Source organism: Neoarius graeffei, chromosome 3 (assembly GCF_027579695.1).
Source record: "Neoarius graeffei isolate fNeoGra1 chromosome 3, fNeoGra1.pri, whole genome shotgun sequence".
Classification (NCBI taxonomy): Eukaryota; Metazoa; Chordata; class Actinopteri; order Siluriformes; family Ariidae; genus Neoarius; species Neoarius graeffei.
Window position 1 is genome coordinate 2,987,336 of NC_083571.1, and position 15,308 is coordinate 3,002,643.

Sequence of the window (15,308 nt, forward strand, 5' to 3'; positions counted from 1 at the left end):
TGATCAACAGTTACCGCAAACGTTTAGTTGCAGTTATTGCTGCACAAGGGGGTCACACCAGATACTGAAAGCAAAGGTTCACATACTTTTGCCACTCACAGATATGTAATATTGGATCATTTTCTTCAATAAATAAATGACCAAGTATAATATTTTTGTCTCATTTGTTTAACTGGGTTCTCTTTATCTACTTTTAGGACTTGTGTGAAAATCTGATGTTTTATGTCAGATTTATGCAGAAATATAGAAAATTCTAAAGGGCTCACAAACTTTCAAGCACCACTGTATGAAAAAGTTCCTCCAGTCTAAAAGTGCCTATTCAGAACTGCTGCTGACCCAGCAGGCTCTTGGCAAGAAGGTTCCAGGAACAGAAGTCATGTGTGGTATTTAAGGAAATTCTACATCACTATAGGCACATAAGGCACTTTTGAACAAAACAGATCCAGGAGCTTAAGAGGAACTACCCACTGGGGATCTCCCCCGAGACCTACAGACCTTCAAGGGCTTTTTACTGTTTGCATTTGCACAGTTCGGAGGAACACTGAAATGACATAAGCCAGCTTGACAGGGTGATGTTAGCAGGAAATGCTCATGATTTTTATATTTTGCTGAAATGCATCAAAATTGTGAAGCTTGGACTTCATGTTGATCCATTTCTCCATTTTTTTGAACACTAATGTTAAGAGCTGCTGTTTACACATCGAATGTTGAATGCAGATTTTAAAAATGGGGATTCCTAGTGCTGCATTGGCTCGTGTTCAACCAATCAATGCACACTTACATACCTCCTGGTTCCTCTTGTGCTGGGAGAGAACCTACCATGAAGTAGGAACTTAAAAAAAAAAAAAAGCCACTCAAAACAATCATTCCCAGTTCCTGCAGTACGGACCCACAAAACAGTGGGATTTTCTCTAAGAACGATGAAAAAGTTTCTCCGGTCTGAAAGCATCTAAAGCCTCTGACGGTTATTCGCGGTTCATAAAAACAGTGACATTTGTAACTGGTATTACTGGGTTGTGATTTGGGTTGCTGGTATATCATTACGCTGCTACTAAAATGGTTTATTATAATCTGCACTATTCCAAGCTCCTGCTACAGATATACACTCACCGAGCACTTTAACAGGAGCACCTGCTCATTTTATACTGTGATACAATCAGCCAATTATGTGGCAGCAGCACAATGCATAAACTCATGCAGATACAGGTCAAGAACATCGGTTAATGTTCACAAACATCAGAATTTAGAAAAATTGTGATCTCAGAGTGTGACTTTCTTTCTTTCACTGTGGTATGGGTGCTGGTTTGAGCCAGATGAGTATGAGGTTTGAGTATTTCAGAAACTGCTGATCTCCTGGGGTTCTCTCACACAACGGTCTGTAGAGTTTACACAGAATGGTGCCAAAAACAAAAAAACATCCTGTGTTGAAGGATCTGCAGGCTGAAAACACCTCATTGATGAGATCAGAGGAGAACCACCAGACTGTTTTAGGCTGACAGGAAGTTGACAGTCAGCCAAATAAGCACTCTACAACCGTGATGAGCAGAAAAGCAAATCTTGGAAGGTCCACTCTAGGTGATTCCCCCCCCAGTTTGGACTGAAATACTCAGACCAATAATCATAACATGGTTAAAAATCACAAAGATCATACTTTTCCTCCCACATTCTGATGTGAACACTGAAGCTCTTAACCCGTATTTGCATTATTTTGTGCGACATGATTGGCTGATTAGATGACTGCATGAATGTGCAGGTGTTTCTAATTAAGTGGACAATGAATGTATATGTATATAGAGTCTTTGGTTTTTAGTCAAGATGAAGGAGCACAACAGGCATGCTGGATCAAGTCAGACTGATCAATTAACGTTATTCAAGTCCATTTGGGATGGCACGGTGGTGTAGTGGTTAGCGCTGTCGCCTCACAGCAAGAAGGTCCGGGTTCAAGCCCAGCAGCCGGCGAAGGCCTTTCTGTGCGGAGTTTGCATGTTCTCCCCGTGTCCGCGTGGGTTTCCTCCGGGTGCTCCGGTTTCCCCCACAGTCCAAAGACATGCAGGTTAGGTTAACTGGTGACTCTAAATTGAGCGTAGGTGTGAATGTGAGTGTGAATGGTTGTCTGTGTCTATGTGTCAGCCCTGTGATGACCTGGCGACTTGTCCAGGGTGAACCCCGCCTTTCACCCATAGTCAGCTGGGATAGGATCCAGCCCGCCCACGACCCTGTACAGGATAAGCGGCTACAGATAACAGATGGATGATTCCATTTGTTGTTATATTGATATAAAACAGACACCAATTAAACACCCAAATAAATAAACAAAACTTATAACCAGACATTTAAACCACATTAATATCGAACGGTGATTCAATCGGTCGATTAACATCAAATCGAATTAGCTACAGCTACACCACACTGTCAGGTTTATACCAAGACTGAAGCCCAAATCTCTCCTCTTTCACTAGGTAGTTAACCTACATAGTGTGAATGCAGCTCTCCATCATTCCTATCACACTTCAAAATAAGGAAGGAGCCATTTAGGATCCAGCCCCTAACCCATATCCCAACAACTCACCATTTTTAACTTACCTCAGGTTTTAAAGTAGAGCTCAGTGAAGATCCTCAAACACAGACGCAGTAACAAGCATTTAGTTTTACACTGAACCCATGTGATACTGTAAAACCCAGACAGCAATCTTTTCAGGCTGAGATCATTACCTCAGGACAAAGCTCCAGTTCCCTCAGCTCCCCTTCTGCTGTGGCTTTCCAGCAGAGTCCGTGTCCACAGCGCCGCCTGTTGGACCACTCTGTTCATCACAGGTCCGGAAGCATGCACACAGGACAGATAGGGAACCTACAAGTGCTAATAATTTTCACACGTGTACAACATCTGTAAGTTAACACATCTGCAGAACAGTGGACATTGGGTGACGCCCACAAATCTTAAAAAAAAGTTCACAGTGCTAAAATGGCACATCAGCTTGGCCCATATGATCATGGACACTAAGCACATTATACAGAAGAACCGCTTTCTTTATTCAAAGCAAAGTGTCAGTGTTGGTAAGAAAGGAGGGGAAGAGGGAAGAGTACATCCTTTGGATGGGAACAAGTACAAACCCCATGCAATATAATAATAATAATAATAATAATAATAAAAACAAAGCCTTCCCATGCCGTGTGGCAGCACTGATCTCCATTTCCGTAGCCCTCAGGCCCCTCAAGTCAAGTCAAGTTTATTTCTATAGCGCTTTTAACAATAAACATTGTCGCAAAGCAGCTTTACAGAATTTGAATGACTTTAAACATGAGCTAATTTTATCCCTAATCTATCCCCAATGATGAAGCCTGTGGCGATGGTGGTAAGGAAAAACTCCCTCAGACGACATGAGGAAGAAACCTCGAGAGGAACCAGACTCAAAAGGGAACCCATCCTCATTTAGGCAACAACAGACAGCATGACTATAACATTAACAGTTTTAACATGAAGTCAGTTTCGTTGATGTTATAAACTCTTCATTGATGGAAACTTGAGTGCAAAACTGTTCATGACAACTGCAGTCCTAAAGTTAGCAAGTCAGCTGTAGTCCTCAGCCATAAAAGCATTACTGTAAGAGTCCAGAGCGTCCTCCAGGTGTAACCCTCAACTGTCCACATGGGGCCGTCCTCCACAGGAGCGATGCGATGAGACTCCAGCCAGACACAGAGCACCAGGATGGATCAGGCAGGTCCGAGGAGCAGAAGAGGTTCAGCATCTCGATCCCAGGACCGACATGTAACTCAGAGGATTTCGCCTATTACCTAGCTAGGGTTACAGTGGGGGGGGGAGTCCTCTGGTAACCGTGAGAGTTTGACTCCCCACTCACATCTGTATTGCAGCGTGCCTTGCCAGACAGCAGTAGGTACCATTTTTATGATGCTCTTTGGTATGACCCGACCGTAAGTCAAACTCACGATCTCCCACTCGAAAGGTGGACACACTAACCACGAAAGCCAACTCACGGTTTTGTTAATTCACATGAACCTTTATTTAACTGACAAAAGTACAAATAACAGCTGTTCAATAGTTTTACTAACCAACTAAAGTGCATTTTGTAAATATAAACGAAATTAGAATTTGATCCCCTGCAACACAGACAAAGAAAGAAAGAAAAATTAGGACAGAGGCAAAATAAGCCTAAAAAGTTTACCGGATATTCAAGTAACACCATTTTGGAAGATTCCACAAAAAGCAGGTTAATTGGTCACATGATTGGGTAAACAAAAGGAGAAGCACCAAAGACTCAGTCTGTGCAAGGACGATGGGCGTGGCTCACCGCTTTGTGCCAAAATGTGTGACAGAATTGTTCGTCAATTCAAAAAGAACATTTCTCAATGCAAGATTTTAGGTCTTTCAAAATCTACAGTCCATAATATTGTGAAAAGATTCAGGGAATTCGGAAACATCTTGGAATGCAAACGGCGAGGTCGGAAACCACTGTTGAATGGGCGTGACCTTCAATCCCTTAGGTGGCACTGCATAAGAAACCGTCATGCTAATGAGACAAATATAACACGGGCTCGGGAGGACTTCAGAAAACTTAACACAGTCCACCGCTGCATCCAGAAACGCAACTTGAAACTGTATTACACAAGGAGGAAGCCATTCATCAATTCTATACAGCAACACAGGCGATTTCTCTGGGCCCAAACTCATCACAGATGGACTGAAAGACAGTGGAAGTGTGTGCTGTGGTCAGATGAGTTACAGTTCAGCTCATTTTTTGGGAAAACCGGACATCGTGTTTTCAGTGCCAAAGGTGAACACGACCATTCAGTTTATCAGAGAAAGATGCAAAAGTTAGCATCTGTGATGGAATGGGGGTCATCATTGCCCACAGCATGGGTGTTGATATATTGGGATTTTAGAGAGACACATTGCCATCAAGGCGACGTCTCTTCCCAGGAAGTCCGTACTTATTTGAGCAGGACAATGCCAAGCCTCATTCTGCACAGGCTACAACAGCGTGGTTTCATAGACAGAGTGTGTGCGCTTGACTGACCTGCTGCCAGTCCAGAGCTGTCTCCTATTGACAGTGACCCCTCACACCCTCATTATGGACTGTTCTCCCTTCTGGAAAGAGGTTCCGCAGCATTCGGTGCAGGACCACCAGGTTCTGCAGCAGCTTTTTCCCCCCCAGGTCACCAGACTGCTGAACTTCAAACCCAGAGCTTCTATTTATAACTTGAACATTCCAAATTCCACAGGTCACTTTATACTATTGCACTTTATAATATTTCTGCTGCTGTATAATTTAATACTCTTCATATTTATTTCTGTGCTGAGCCAATTTTTTTTTGCTGCAACAAAATTTCGTTTGGCGTCCACTTGTTGCGTACTGAATGACAATAAAGGTTGTTTAAGTATTGAGAATGGGTGGCACATCATGAAGAGGAGAATCAGACAACGGCGACCACGGACTGTCGAGCAGCTGAAGTCTTCAAAAAGTTATTGAAAATCTTTTCTCTCTCAGTTAAATAAAGGTTCACATGAATTAATTAAAAAGATTGTTTGTATTGCAGTTTGGAAAATATCCCAACTTTTCTGGAAATGAGGTTTATAAAATTATTGTAGAATATTTCGTGCAAAGACCTGGAATTTTATTTAATTGTGGTTCTCTCTCCCTCACACACACACACACACACACACACACACACTTTCAAACCAGCTTTATTAAGGGTTGAGTTGTTCTACACAGACCTTTGTGTAACTGTGTTCAGGATAATAGCATTAACTAAGGATAAAAGGTCTCAGCGAGTTTTCAGTCCCGCTACAGTGGATATAAAACTCCTGTTAAAATGGCAGGTTTTTGTGCTGTAAACACTGAAACCATGTTACGTTAGGTCATTTTTTCCATTTAATTGGATATAACCAGCCAACAAACTTTAAGTGAAAAACAAATGTAAATGTTTTAGGGGAAGAGAAAAAAAAATGCTTACAATAATCTGGTTACCACAGCACTGCGTTTTATAAAGGGGCATGCGACTGTGCTCAGATTTAAACATCATTCAAACTAATGTTCAAAGTTAATTAACATACACCCGCCATCAATGACATGATCCTGATTAACCCCAAATAAAGGTCAGCAGTTTTGTAGGATTTTCTTGACCTCACGGACTATAAAAAAAGTCCATAAAAGTGCCGACAAAGCATGTACAGAATCTCATTGATGAAAAGGTATCAACCAGGAGAAGGGTACAAAAGGTACTTCCAAAACATTAAAATATACCATGGAACACTGAAGGCCATCAAGAATGGAATAAACAGGACACCACAATGATGAGCAAGAACAGGAGGTTCCTCCAAAACTGACAAAAGGATGAGATGAAAAAAAAAAAACTCATGGAGGAAGTTGCCAAGAGACTTACAGCTACATTAAGGGAACTGCAGGAACAAGAACTGAACACTCCCTGAATTTGACCATGTCCATTCATTAGTTTTCTATACTCATTCTTTCGCTTATCCATTGTGGGTCACGGGGGAGTTGGAACCAATCCCAGCTAACTGGCAGGTTAGAACCCAGAACCTTCTTGCTGCGAGGTGATGGTGTTAACCACTGCACCACCATGCTGCCCCATGTGACCACAATCTCTCATGCTCTTCACATGCCTGGGCTATGGGGTGGGGTGTCTAGACTGAAGCAAAGCCTGACTAAATCACCCCAAATCAATTTCTCCAATCAGACAAAGTCAAAACATTTGGGGCATAATTCTAAAAAAGATAAGTTTGCTCTAAAACAAGACAAAGACTGCATATTACCCAAAGAACACTATATCTGCGGTGAAGCACGGTAGTGGAAGCATGACGTTATAGGGTTGTTTCTCTTCAGCTGGCACTAGGGCTCTCGTCAATACAGAGCGAATGAATAGCTCCAAATGCAAATATACTGTGGCAAAAAACCTGCAGGCCTCTGTCAGACAGCTGAAGAAAAAGTCACCTTCCAGCACAATGACCAACAGCACAAACCCAGATCAACAAAAGAACAGCTTCAGAAGATGATCAAAAGTTCTGGAACGGCCCAGTCAGAGCCCAGGTGGATAAGGCGCCACACCATAAATCCAGGGACCCAGGTTCGATTCCGACCCAAGGTCATTTCCCAATCCCTCCCTGTGTCTCTCTCTTTCCTGCTCATTTCCTGTCTCTACACTGTCCTAAAGGTGAAAAAAAGCCCAAAAAATATCTTTAAAAAAAGTCGAAAAACCGGCGTTAAAAAAAAAAACAAAATTAAACCGCACAAACGGCACTCACCCGGCTGGTGGACCGGAAACAGAACATTTTTTAATAATGGCCTCATGTTGCTCTGAAACGTGCACTTTCTGAAACAAGTTGCTGGCATTTCAGCTTCAACATTTGATACGTTGTCCTTGTTGACACTTGCAAAATCACATTTTGTTTTTACGTACATTGTACACAGCGTGCCAACTTTTCTGGAATTGGGCTTGTAAAAACATTTATTCATTTGCCAAACTACTCGCACCTAAACCGTTATCAATTTAGTTTATTTCCTGCATCACTGTCTCTACTTCACAGTCAGTGAAGTTCACCTTCTTCGACCTTTTAACATGCAGCATATCATCTGCAACAAGCCGTGCCATAAGCAAGCTCCTGGTGCGCTTTGAGAGGACTTGTGAACGAAACGCTTCCCACGCTGTAACACGGCTTCTCTCCCGTGTGAACACGTTGGCGTGGTCGGAGGCCGCGATGTCAAGTGAAGCTCTTCCCCCACTGTGAGCAGTGATGCAGCTCTGGTCCTGCGTGAACGCGCCAGTGTGCTTTCAGAGTGCTCTGTCGAGTAAAACTCTTCCCGCACTGTGAGCAGCGATACGGCTTCTCTCCACTGTGGGTGCGCTGATGAACTCTGAGATTGGTTTTATCGGTAAAACTCTTCCCGCACTCTGAGCACTGAAACGGCTTCTCTCCTGTATGGGTACGCTGGTGTCGCTGGACATCGAGCTGTCGAGTAAAACTCTTCCCACAGTGTGAGCAGCGATACGGTTTCTCTCCGGTGTGAATGTACTGATGTTTTATGAAATTACTCTGACGATTAAAACTCTTGGAACACTCTGAGCAGTGATGCAGCTTCTCTCCGGTGTGAAGGCGTTGGTGTATGTGGAGTTCACGCTGTCGGGAAAAACTCTTCGCGCACTGCGAACAGCGATACGGCTTCTCGCCCGTGTGAATGTGCTGGTGTTCTTTCAGATCTCTCCGCTGAACAAAACTCGTACCGCACTGCGAGCAGTGAAACGGCTTCACCCCCGTGTGAACGGACTGGTGTCGTCTGAGATTGCTCCGGTTAGAAAAGCTCCTCCCGCACTGCAAGCAGGGATACGGTTTCTCTCCGGTGTGAATGACCTGGTGCTTGATGAGATTACTCTGACGATTAAAACTCTTTGAACAATCGGAACAGTGATGCATCATCTCTCCGGTGTGAATGCGTTCGTGTATATTGAGTTCACGCTGTCGAGAAAAACTCCTCTCGCACTGCGAGCAGCAATACGGCCTCTGGCCCGTGTGAATGACCTGGTGTTCTCGGAGATCTCTCCGCTGAATAAAACTCGTATCGCACTGCGAGCAGTGAAACGGCTTCACCCCCGTGTGAATGTACTGGTGTCGTCTGAGGCTGCTCCGGTTCGAAAAGCTCCTCCCACACTGGGAGCAGAGATGGACGTCTTTCTCCATTTGTTGGCTGGAGGTATCACAGACTGTCTGATGAACACTGTTGCTTATTGTGGGCAGAAGATTCACAGCTTTCATCTCTCCTGATTTTAATTTCTCATATTCCTCATAGTGGCATCTTTTGATGTGTTTGTGGAGGTAAATTTGAGACGTACAAGAAAGTGAACACCATGAGCAGGATAAGACTTCTAACTGGGCAGCGTTCATTTCTGGAACAGAAAGTGAACAGGATTAGAAACATGATGCAAAATAAAATTATTTAACCCAAAAAAACACAAACACAATGATAGGCTCTTTGAGTTATATCTGACCAGACGTCACTTCCCATCCCTGATGAAAGCTCCTGAAGGAGTTGAACGCTTGGGTATGGCCAAGAACTTTGTGCAGTAAAAAGCTTTAAAAACCTTTCTATGGGAAACAGCTGTTGTGTGAAGGGTTGTTCGCAGAAACACCTGGAATCCAGGCACCAAAATGCGGCATGTTGAATTTCTGGGTAAAATCATACCTCAAGATATGGACGCCTGAACCTTTTCTACTACAGTTTTGACTGCTTCACTAGTTTTCATGCAATCGTCAAGCCAGTCTAGAGGTTTCATTTTCTAACCTCAGACATGAACAGTGTGGGGAAATATCCCTATTCAGCCCATCATCCGTAAACAGATATTCCATATAAAATATAAACGCTAATAGAGGACAAGACGATGACTCAACACCATAAAACCTTGTTTTAGAACAACAACGTAAAGCTTTTACAAACTGGGAATAGTTTGACTCAATAACCGTTTCATCTTTGAGTAAAAAAAAAAAAGATTTACTCTTATGAAATGTTTCACAAATTGCTCCTTTAAACAGGAGTGAGGAAAATACCAGGTAACAGTACACGCGCAGCAGCCAGGAACTTGTATGGCTTCAGGCTTTGCTTTGTGCATTTCCCTGGCATCAAAATCAGGAACATATAAATATCAGGAAACCCAATTCCTGGCCACGTCAACGTCTATGCACCACTGCTTCTTTGGAAGACTGTGGAACTCACTGTCGAGTCCAAATGCATTTAACTTAAGCAAATAATCATGTGTTTTACTCCCAGTTTTGCAGTTATCCACAGTAAGGGCAACCTTTTGGAGTATTTTTTTAAATTAGTCCAACTGAGGGGGCGTGTTCCAGTAGGAAAGCGATCTCAGCGTATACACTTTATTAGGTTTTCATACCATACTAAAACAGCAGGATAAAATAATAATAATAATAATAATAATAATAATAATAATAATAATAATAAATAAATAAAAAACCAAGGCTTTTTTCTGGGGGGGAATCTAAAATAAACGGAAAGTGTATGTCATGTCCACTTTAAATTAACTACACTGATAGAATAAGTTGAGGATATTAGTGCTCTTTAATTACTGTAGGTGTCACAGGTGTACAGAGAAAGAGAAGTTCTGTTCATCCTTGAACCCGAGGTTAGGTGATGACAACTCTCATCATCAGGCAGAAACACACTCACCGGCCACTTTAATAGGAACGTGTTGTTGATTCTAAGATCCCTGTTCTTGGCTGCAGGAGTGGAACCCAATGTGTTCTTCTGCTGTTGCATGCTGAGATGCTTTTCTGCTCACCACGGTTGTAAAGAGTGATTATATGAGTTACTATATCCTTCCTGGCAAAAAAGCTCAAACCAGTCTGTCCATTCCCCTCTGACCCTCTCTTATCAACAAGGCGTTTGTTTCCACCCACAGAACTGTCGCTCACTCACTCAGTGTTTTTTGTTTTCTGCACCATTCTGTGTAAACTCTAGAGACTGTTGTGTGTGAAAACCCCAGGAAGGAGATCAGCAGCTTCTGAAATACTCAAACCAGTCCATCTGGATCAAACCAACACCCAGACCACAGTGAGAGAGTGAGTGTGTGAGTGTGTGTGAGAGTGAGTGAGTGAGTGAGTGAGTGAGTGAGTGAGTGAGTGAGTGAAAGAAAGAAAGAAGAGGGAAAGAAAGAAAGAGGTAAGGAAAGAGAAAGAAAGAAAGAAAGAAAGAAAGAAAGAAAGAAAGAAAGAAAGAAAGAAAGAAAGAAAGAAAGAGAAAGAAGAGGGAAAGAAAGAAAGAGGTAAGGTAAAGAAAGAAAGAAAGAAAGAAAGAAAGAAAGAAAGAAAGAAAGAAAGAAAGAAAGAAAGAAAGAAAGAAAGAAAGAAAGAAAGAAAGAAAGAAAGAAAGAAAGAAAGAAAGAAAGAAAGGTAAGGAAAGAGAAAGAAAAAAACAGGTAAGAAAGAAAGAGGTAAGAGGGAAAGAAAGAAAGAAAAGGTAAGAGGGAAAGAAAAAGAAAAGGTAAGAGGGAAAGAAAGAAAGAAAGGTAAGGAAAGAGAAAGAAAAAAACAGGTAAAGAAAGAAAAACAGGTAAGAAAGAAAGAAAGAAAGAAAGAAAGAAAGAAAGAAAGAAAGAAAGAAAGAAAGAAAGAAAGAAAGAAAGAAAGACAAACAGGTAAGGTAAGAAAGAAAGAAAGAAAGAAAGAAAGAAAGAAAGAAAGAAAGAAAGAAAGAAAGAAAGAAAGAAAGAAAGATTGAGATGACAGTGTTTCCCGTTGTGATGTTTGAACATGGTGAACAGTATTAAGTGAAGCTGTTGATTTGGATGTGCGGGACGTGGTGGACGGTGCTGCTGGCGACGGCTCGGCTCGTTACAGACCGCCACAAAAGAACAGCAGGTGGATGTACGGGTGTTCCTAATAAAGTGGCCAGCGGGTGTACATCTGTCTACACCCAAAAACACACGGCGTCCCGTACGACCCGTTTCGAGCAAACTGACTGAAAAGCAACATCAACTGATCCACGGACTCGCCCAGAGACTCCAGCACATTCGCTAATCAAAGTCTGAGCTTTCAACCAAAAACGTTCCTCTTACCTCTGGCTAGACATTCAGACTCTTCCTCTTTTACGTGCTTCGTTGGACATCCTCTGTTCTGCTGGATTAGGTCTTCCACATCGTCTGAAATTGCACCATTTACATGTAAATACTTCCATCTCAAGAATAATAAACGGTTGTAGGATCAAGGTGTTGGGGAAGCGTTGAACTGATCCTCTCATAAACCCAACATAAATCGTTACTGAGCTCCTGCCTTGTCACTAATACACAAGATTTTCTTACAGATATCGTCTTCACCTTCAGCTTCTTCGTGTTTTACACGGATCCGCTGATCGGGGGTTATTTCTCCCACAGAGCCTGACGTCTCGCCACCTGAAACGTCATCATCAATTAAAACCGATGTGGTTCTCTCGCATTAAAAAGCGTATTCCTGATCAACAGACAGGACTGAAACGCGTCCTGCTGACTTACAGAGGTCGTCTTCATCTGCCAGTTCTTCCTTTTTTATATCTTCCGGATGACCAAAAGGGGTGACGTGTCCCACAGAACGTGATGTTTCTCCGCTGTCTGTGGACACACTCCCACAAACCTAATGACGAGAGTAATATTCAGATTTATTCAGCAAAGGAAATCATCACTGTTTATCGACCTTGAGCAAACACTCTGAGGAGATAACAGCAGCTTTGGTTTACTTGATTAGCAGAACAACCTGCAACCGGGAGCCAGAGTAGGAAGCTGACGAAGAATGTTTGCACAGTCTGCATTAGCGCTCTGGCTAAACTACATACGCTAGCCTGTTTAGTTGTTCAAAGTTTTTTTTAAACCCATGTACATTAAAATACAAGTCAGAATCAGTAATAAAACTTGTTATTTAAAGCTTGGTGTATAAATATTAACAAAAAAAATTTCTTTAATGCAGAAACTCTAGGTTATACTGTCTGAAAAGGAAGGTCTTCAGAATTTTGCCAAGTAAATAAATCCACTGGGATGGCCAACAGGAGAAGGAAGAGCCAGGACACTAAAGATACGAGCATGTTTAAACCTCAGAGACGAATCTGCCAGGTGCCCTGAAGTAGAAGACCTGGTTTAGAAGAACTAAACCAGGAAAGTCAGGTGACTTGTGTAACGTTAAAACCAACCCATACTCTGATCTGAATTCGACTATAGTAATCGATTCCTCTTTCAATATTCTGTTGTCCAAAGCTTTAAAAATGAAACATCAGACAGACAGACGTATAACTAATCATTACCAGTGTACCAACAGGATCAGGAGTGTGTGGAGATCTTCTCGAAGAGCACGGCTGAACCTCTGCTGACTCCATTTACAAGGTTTTAAGGTCTAAAGCATGGCGTTTCTGTCGAAGGAAGAAGAGCACAATGAGGCTCCAACCATAACTCCAGAATCATCTGCCAACTAACACACTTCACACAAGGGTCATTCTAGAATCCGGGGTCCATTTCACATCTCTGAGGGCGTATTCACACTTGCGTTGTTTGGTCCAGACCAAACGAACCAAATTTCCCTTGGTCCGGACCTTTTGGGTTGGTCTGAATACAAACCACCGAACTCTGGTCCGGACCAAACAACCGGACCGAGACCGAGCTGCAAGGTTGGACTCGGTCCGGACCAAAGGAACCCTGGTGCGGATCTTTTGGAGGTGTGAAAGCAGACCGGACCTAATCTGACAGTTTTGCTTTTTTGTACCTCGGGAGCTTCCATCGTTTGTCGAGCATTATGGGAAACAGGAGTCTTGACACTCCACCGCAAAGTGCAAACACTGTTTCGGTTGTCAAGGGAACCTTACAACAGTCGTTCAGTCATTCAGACCAGTGGTAGGCTAGACTACAGAGTACAAAAAATGAGTAGGGGGCAAACGTGGGCCGAGGAAGAAACGCGTACCCTTGTGGATATATGGGCAGATGTCCACATATCTGAGCTTTTGGAGAGAACACACAAAAATGCCGACGTGTTTGCTGTATTCAGTGAGAAAATGAAGGAGAAGGGGTTCACGCGCTCCCCAGAACAATGTCGGCTAAAAGTGAAGAAACTCCGTCAGACCTACATTAAAATCAGGGACATTCTTTCAAAAAGTGGCGGTACTAGCGACGCAAAAAAGAAATTCATCTATTGCGTGAAGAGCCAGAACTGTCACAACATGACGTGCACTCATCAGCGCTATCCTCCGTAGCCGCCTTGCCCTTTGAAGTCGTCGTTGATAAATTACTTGTACGACAGCATAGTAACCGCACAATTGTGAAAACAGTAAAAACTGGAAAAAACATTTAGCTTTGATGACATTAAAAAGAATAACAGCACGGAAAGCCTCCATGACTACTTTTGAACTTAACGCTTTGTGCGCGTGTCGTCTCTGACCAATAGCTGAACGGCCTCAGGGCGCGTGGCTTTGTTGACAGATTTTGGTCCGCTTACTAAAATGTACAGTGTGAAAGCGAACCGCACCAAAATGAAAAAATAAAAAAAACATTTGGTTCGGACCAAAGCAAGTGAACTATCGAACTATCCTGGTCTGAATACACCCTGAGAGAAACCTTTTATTTTTCCACAAAAGAAATCTTTATCGGATCAATTTTTGAACAATAACGCAAATGACAAACTTTCATTAATAGCATTGCTTGATGCCCATTTTAGACCCAATTTATCCAGAAAACATTAACTAAATGACTCCCACATTACTGACTGTCTTCGACTCCTGATTCATCCGTTCAACTCCAATAAACAGGAAGTGATTCAGTCGAACACTCTGTTTTTTGGAGCTTATTCTATTCACCGTTATAAAATCAAGTGCATAGAAAGACCATTTTCGGTATTATGTGAAATTTCTGTCATAAAAAAATATATATATTTTTATCCGTCCCAATGTTCTTGTCAACTCGGTTATAAAACCACATAAAATCCACAAAGACTTTTAATAATACACATGACACCTGCACCGAATGATGTCACTTCCTCTGGCGGGAAACTTCAGAAAGGCAGTGAGGTGTGTTCTGTTTCTTCTCATTAATTTGAACAAACTATTGAGGATTGTACACCAACAGTAGATTAATTATTCGTCAAATCTGTTACTGAGATACTGGAGTGAATCTGACTTAAAAATAAAATGTGATTAAAATCCATAAAATTCTGTTTTTATGCACGCCGTGTGGTAGCTAGTTCTAGGTTAGCGTGTGGAGTTAAGACAAAACGGTGGGAGAATGTCAACTCTGTTAACGGCTTGCCCAGTTTAACAATAACAGAGTTGACAATGCCTAACAGAGTCAACACTTGAAACGCACCCGCAATTATAGAACGGGCCACAAACTATGAAGAATTAATTTAATAGGAAATAGAGTGAGAAATATTCAACACGTCCATGAATTAAAACAAGAAGAAAAAAAAAACCATTATAATGCACCACCATCATTAACATCTGATTATCTCATCTCATTATCTGTAGCTGCTTTATCCTGTTCTACAGGGTCGCAGGCGAGCTGGATCCTATCCCAGCTGACTACGGGCGAAAGGCGGGGTTCACCCTGGACAAGTCGCCAGGTCATCACAGGGCTGACACATAGACACAGACAACCATTCACACTCACATTCACACCTACGCTCAATTTAGAGTCACCAGTTAACCTAACCTGCATGTCTTTGGACTGTGGAGGAAACCGGAGCACCCGGAGGAAACCCACGCGGACACGGGGAGAACATGCAAACTCCGCACAGAAAGGCCCTCGCCGGCCACGGGGCTCGA

General features: G+C 42.5%; 1 protein-coding gene across 7 annotated transcripts in view; it reads right to left on the reverse strand.

Annotated features, from left to right (window-relative positions):
* Nucleotides 1-15,308, reverse strand: part of LOC132883074 (gastrula zinc finger protein XlCGF26.1-like) — a 34,047-nt gene that overhangs the window by 9,324 nt on the left and 9,415 nt on the right. For 6 of the 7 annotated variants that reach the window (XM_060916238.1, XM_060916240.1, XM_060916241.1 and 3 more), the window contains 5 exons: nucleotides 12,807-12,911; nucleotides 12,028-12,145; nucleotides 11,839-11,928; nucleotides 11,596-11,679; nucleotides 5,686-8,916 (listed from right to left, as the gene is read on the reverse strand). In XM_060916238.1, the coding sequence (XP_060772221.1) occupies nucleotides 7,736-8,916; nucleotides 11,596-11,679; nucleotides 11,839-11,928; nucleotides 12,028-12,145; nucleotides 12,807-12,878 (1,545 nt within the window). In that variant the 5' untranslated portion in view covers nucleotides 12,879-12,911 and the 3' untranslated portion in view covers nucleotides 5,686-7,735. Of the gene's footprint in view, nucleotides 1-5,685; nucleotides 8,917-11,595; nucleotides 11,680-11,838; nucleotides 11,929-12,027; nucleotides 12,146-12,806; nucleotides 12,912-15,308 lie in introns of those variants that run through there. The other variant, XM_060916244.1, reaches the window with a different exon arrangement.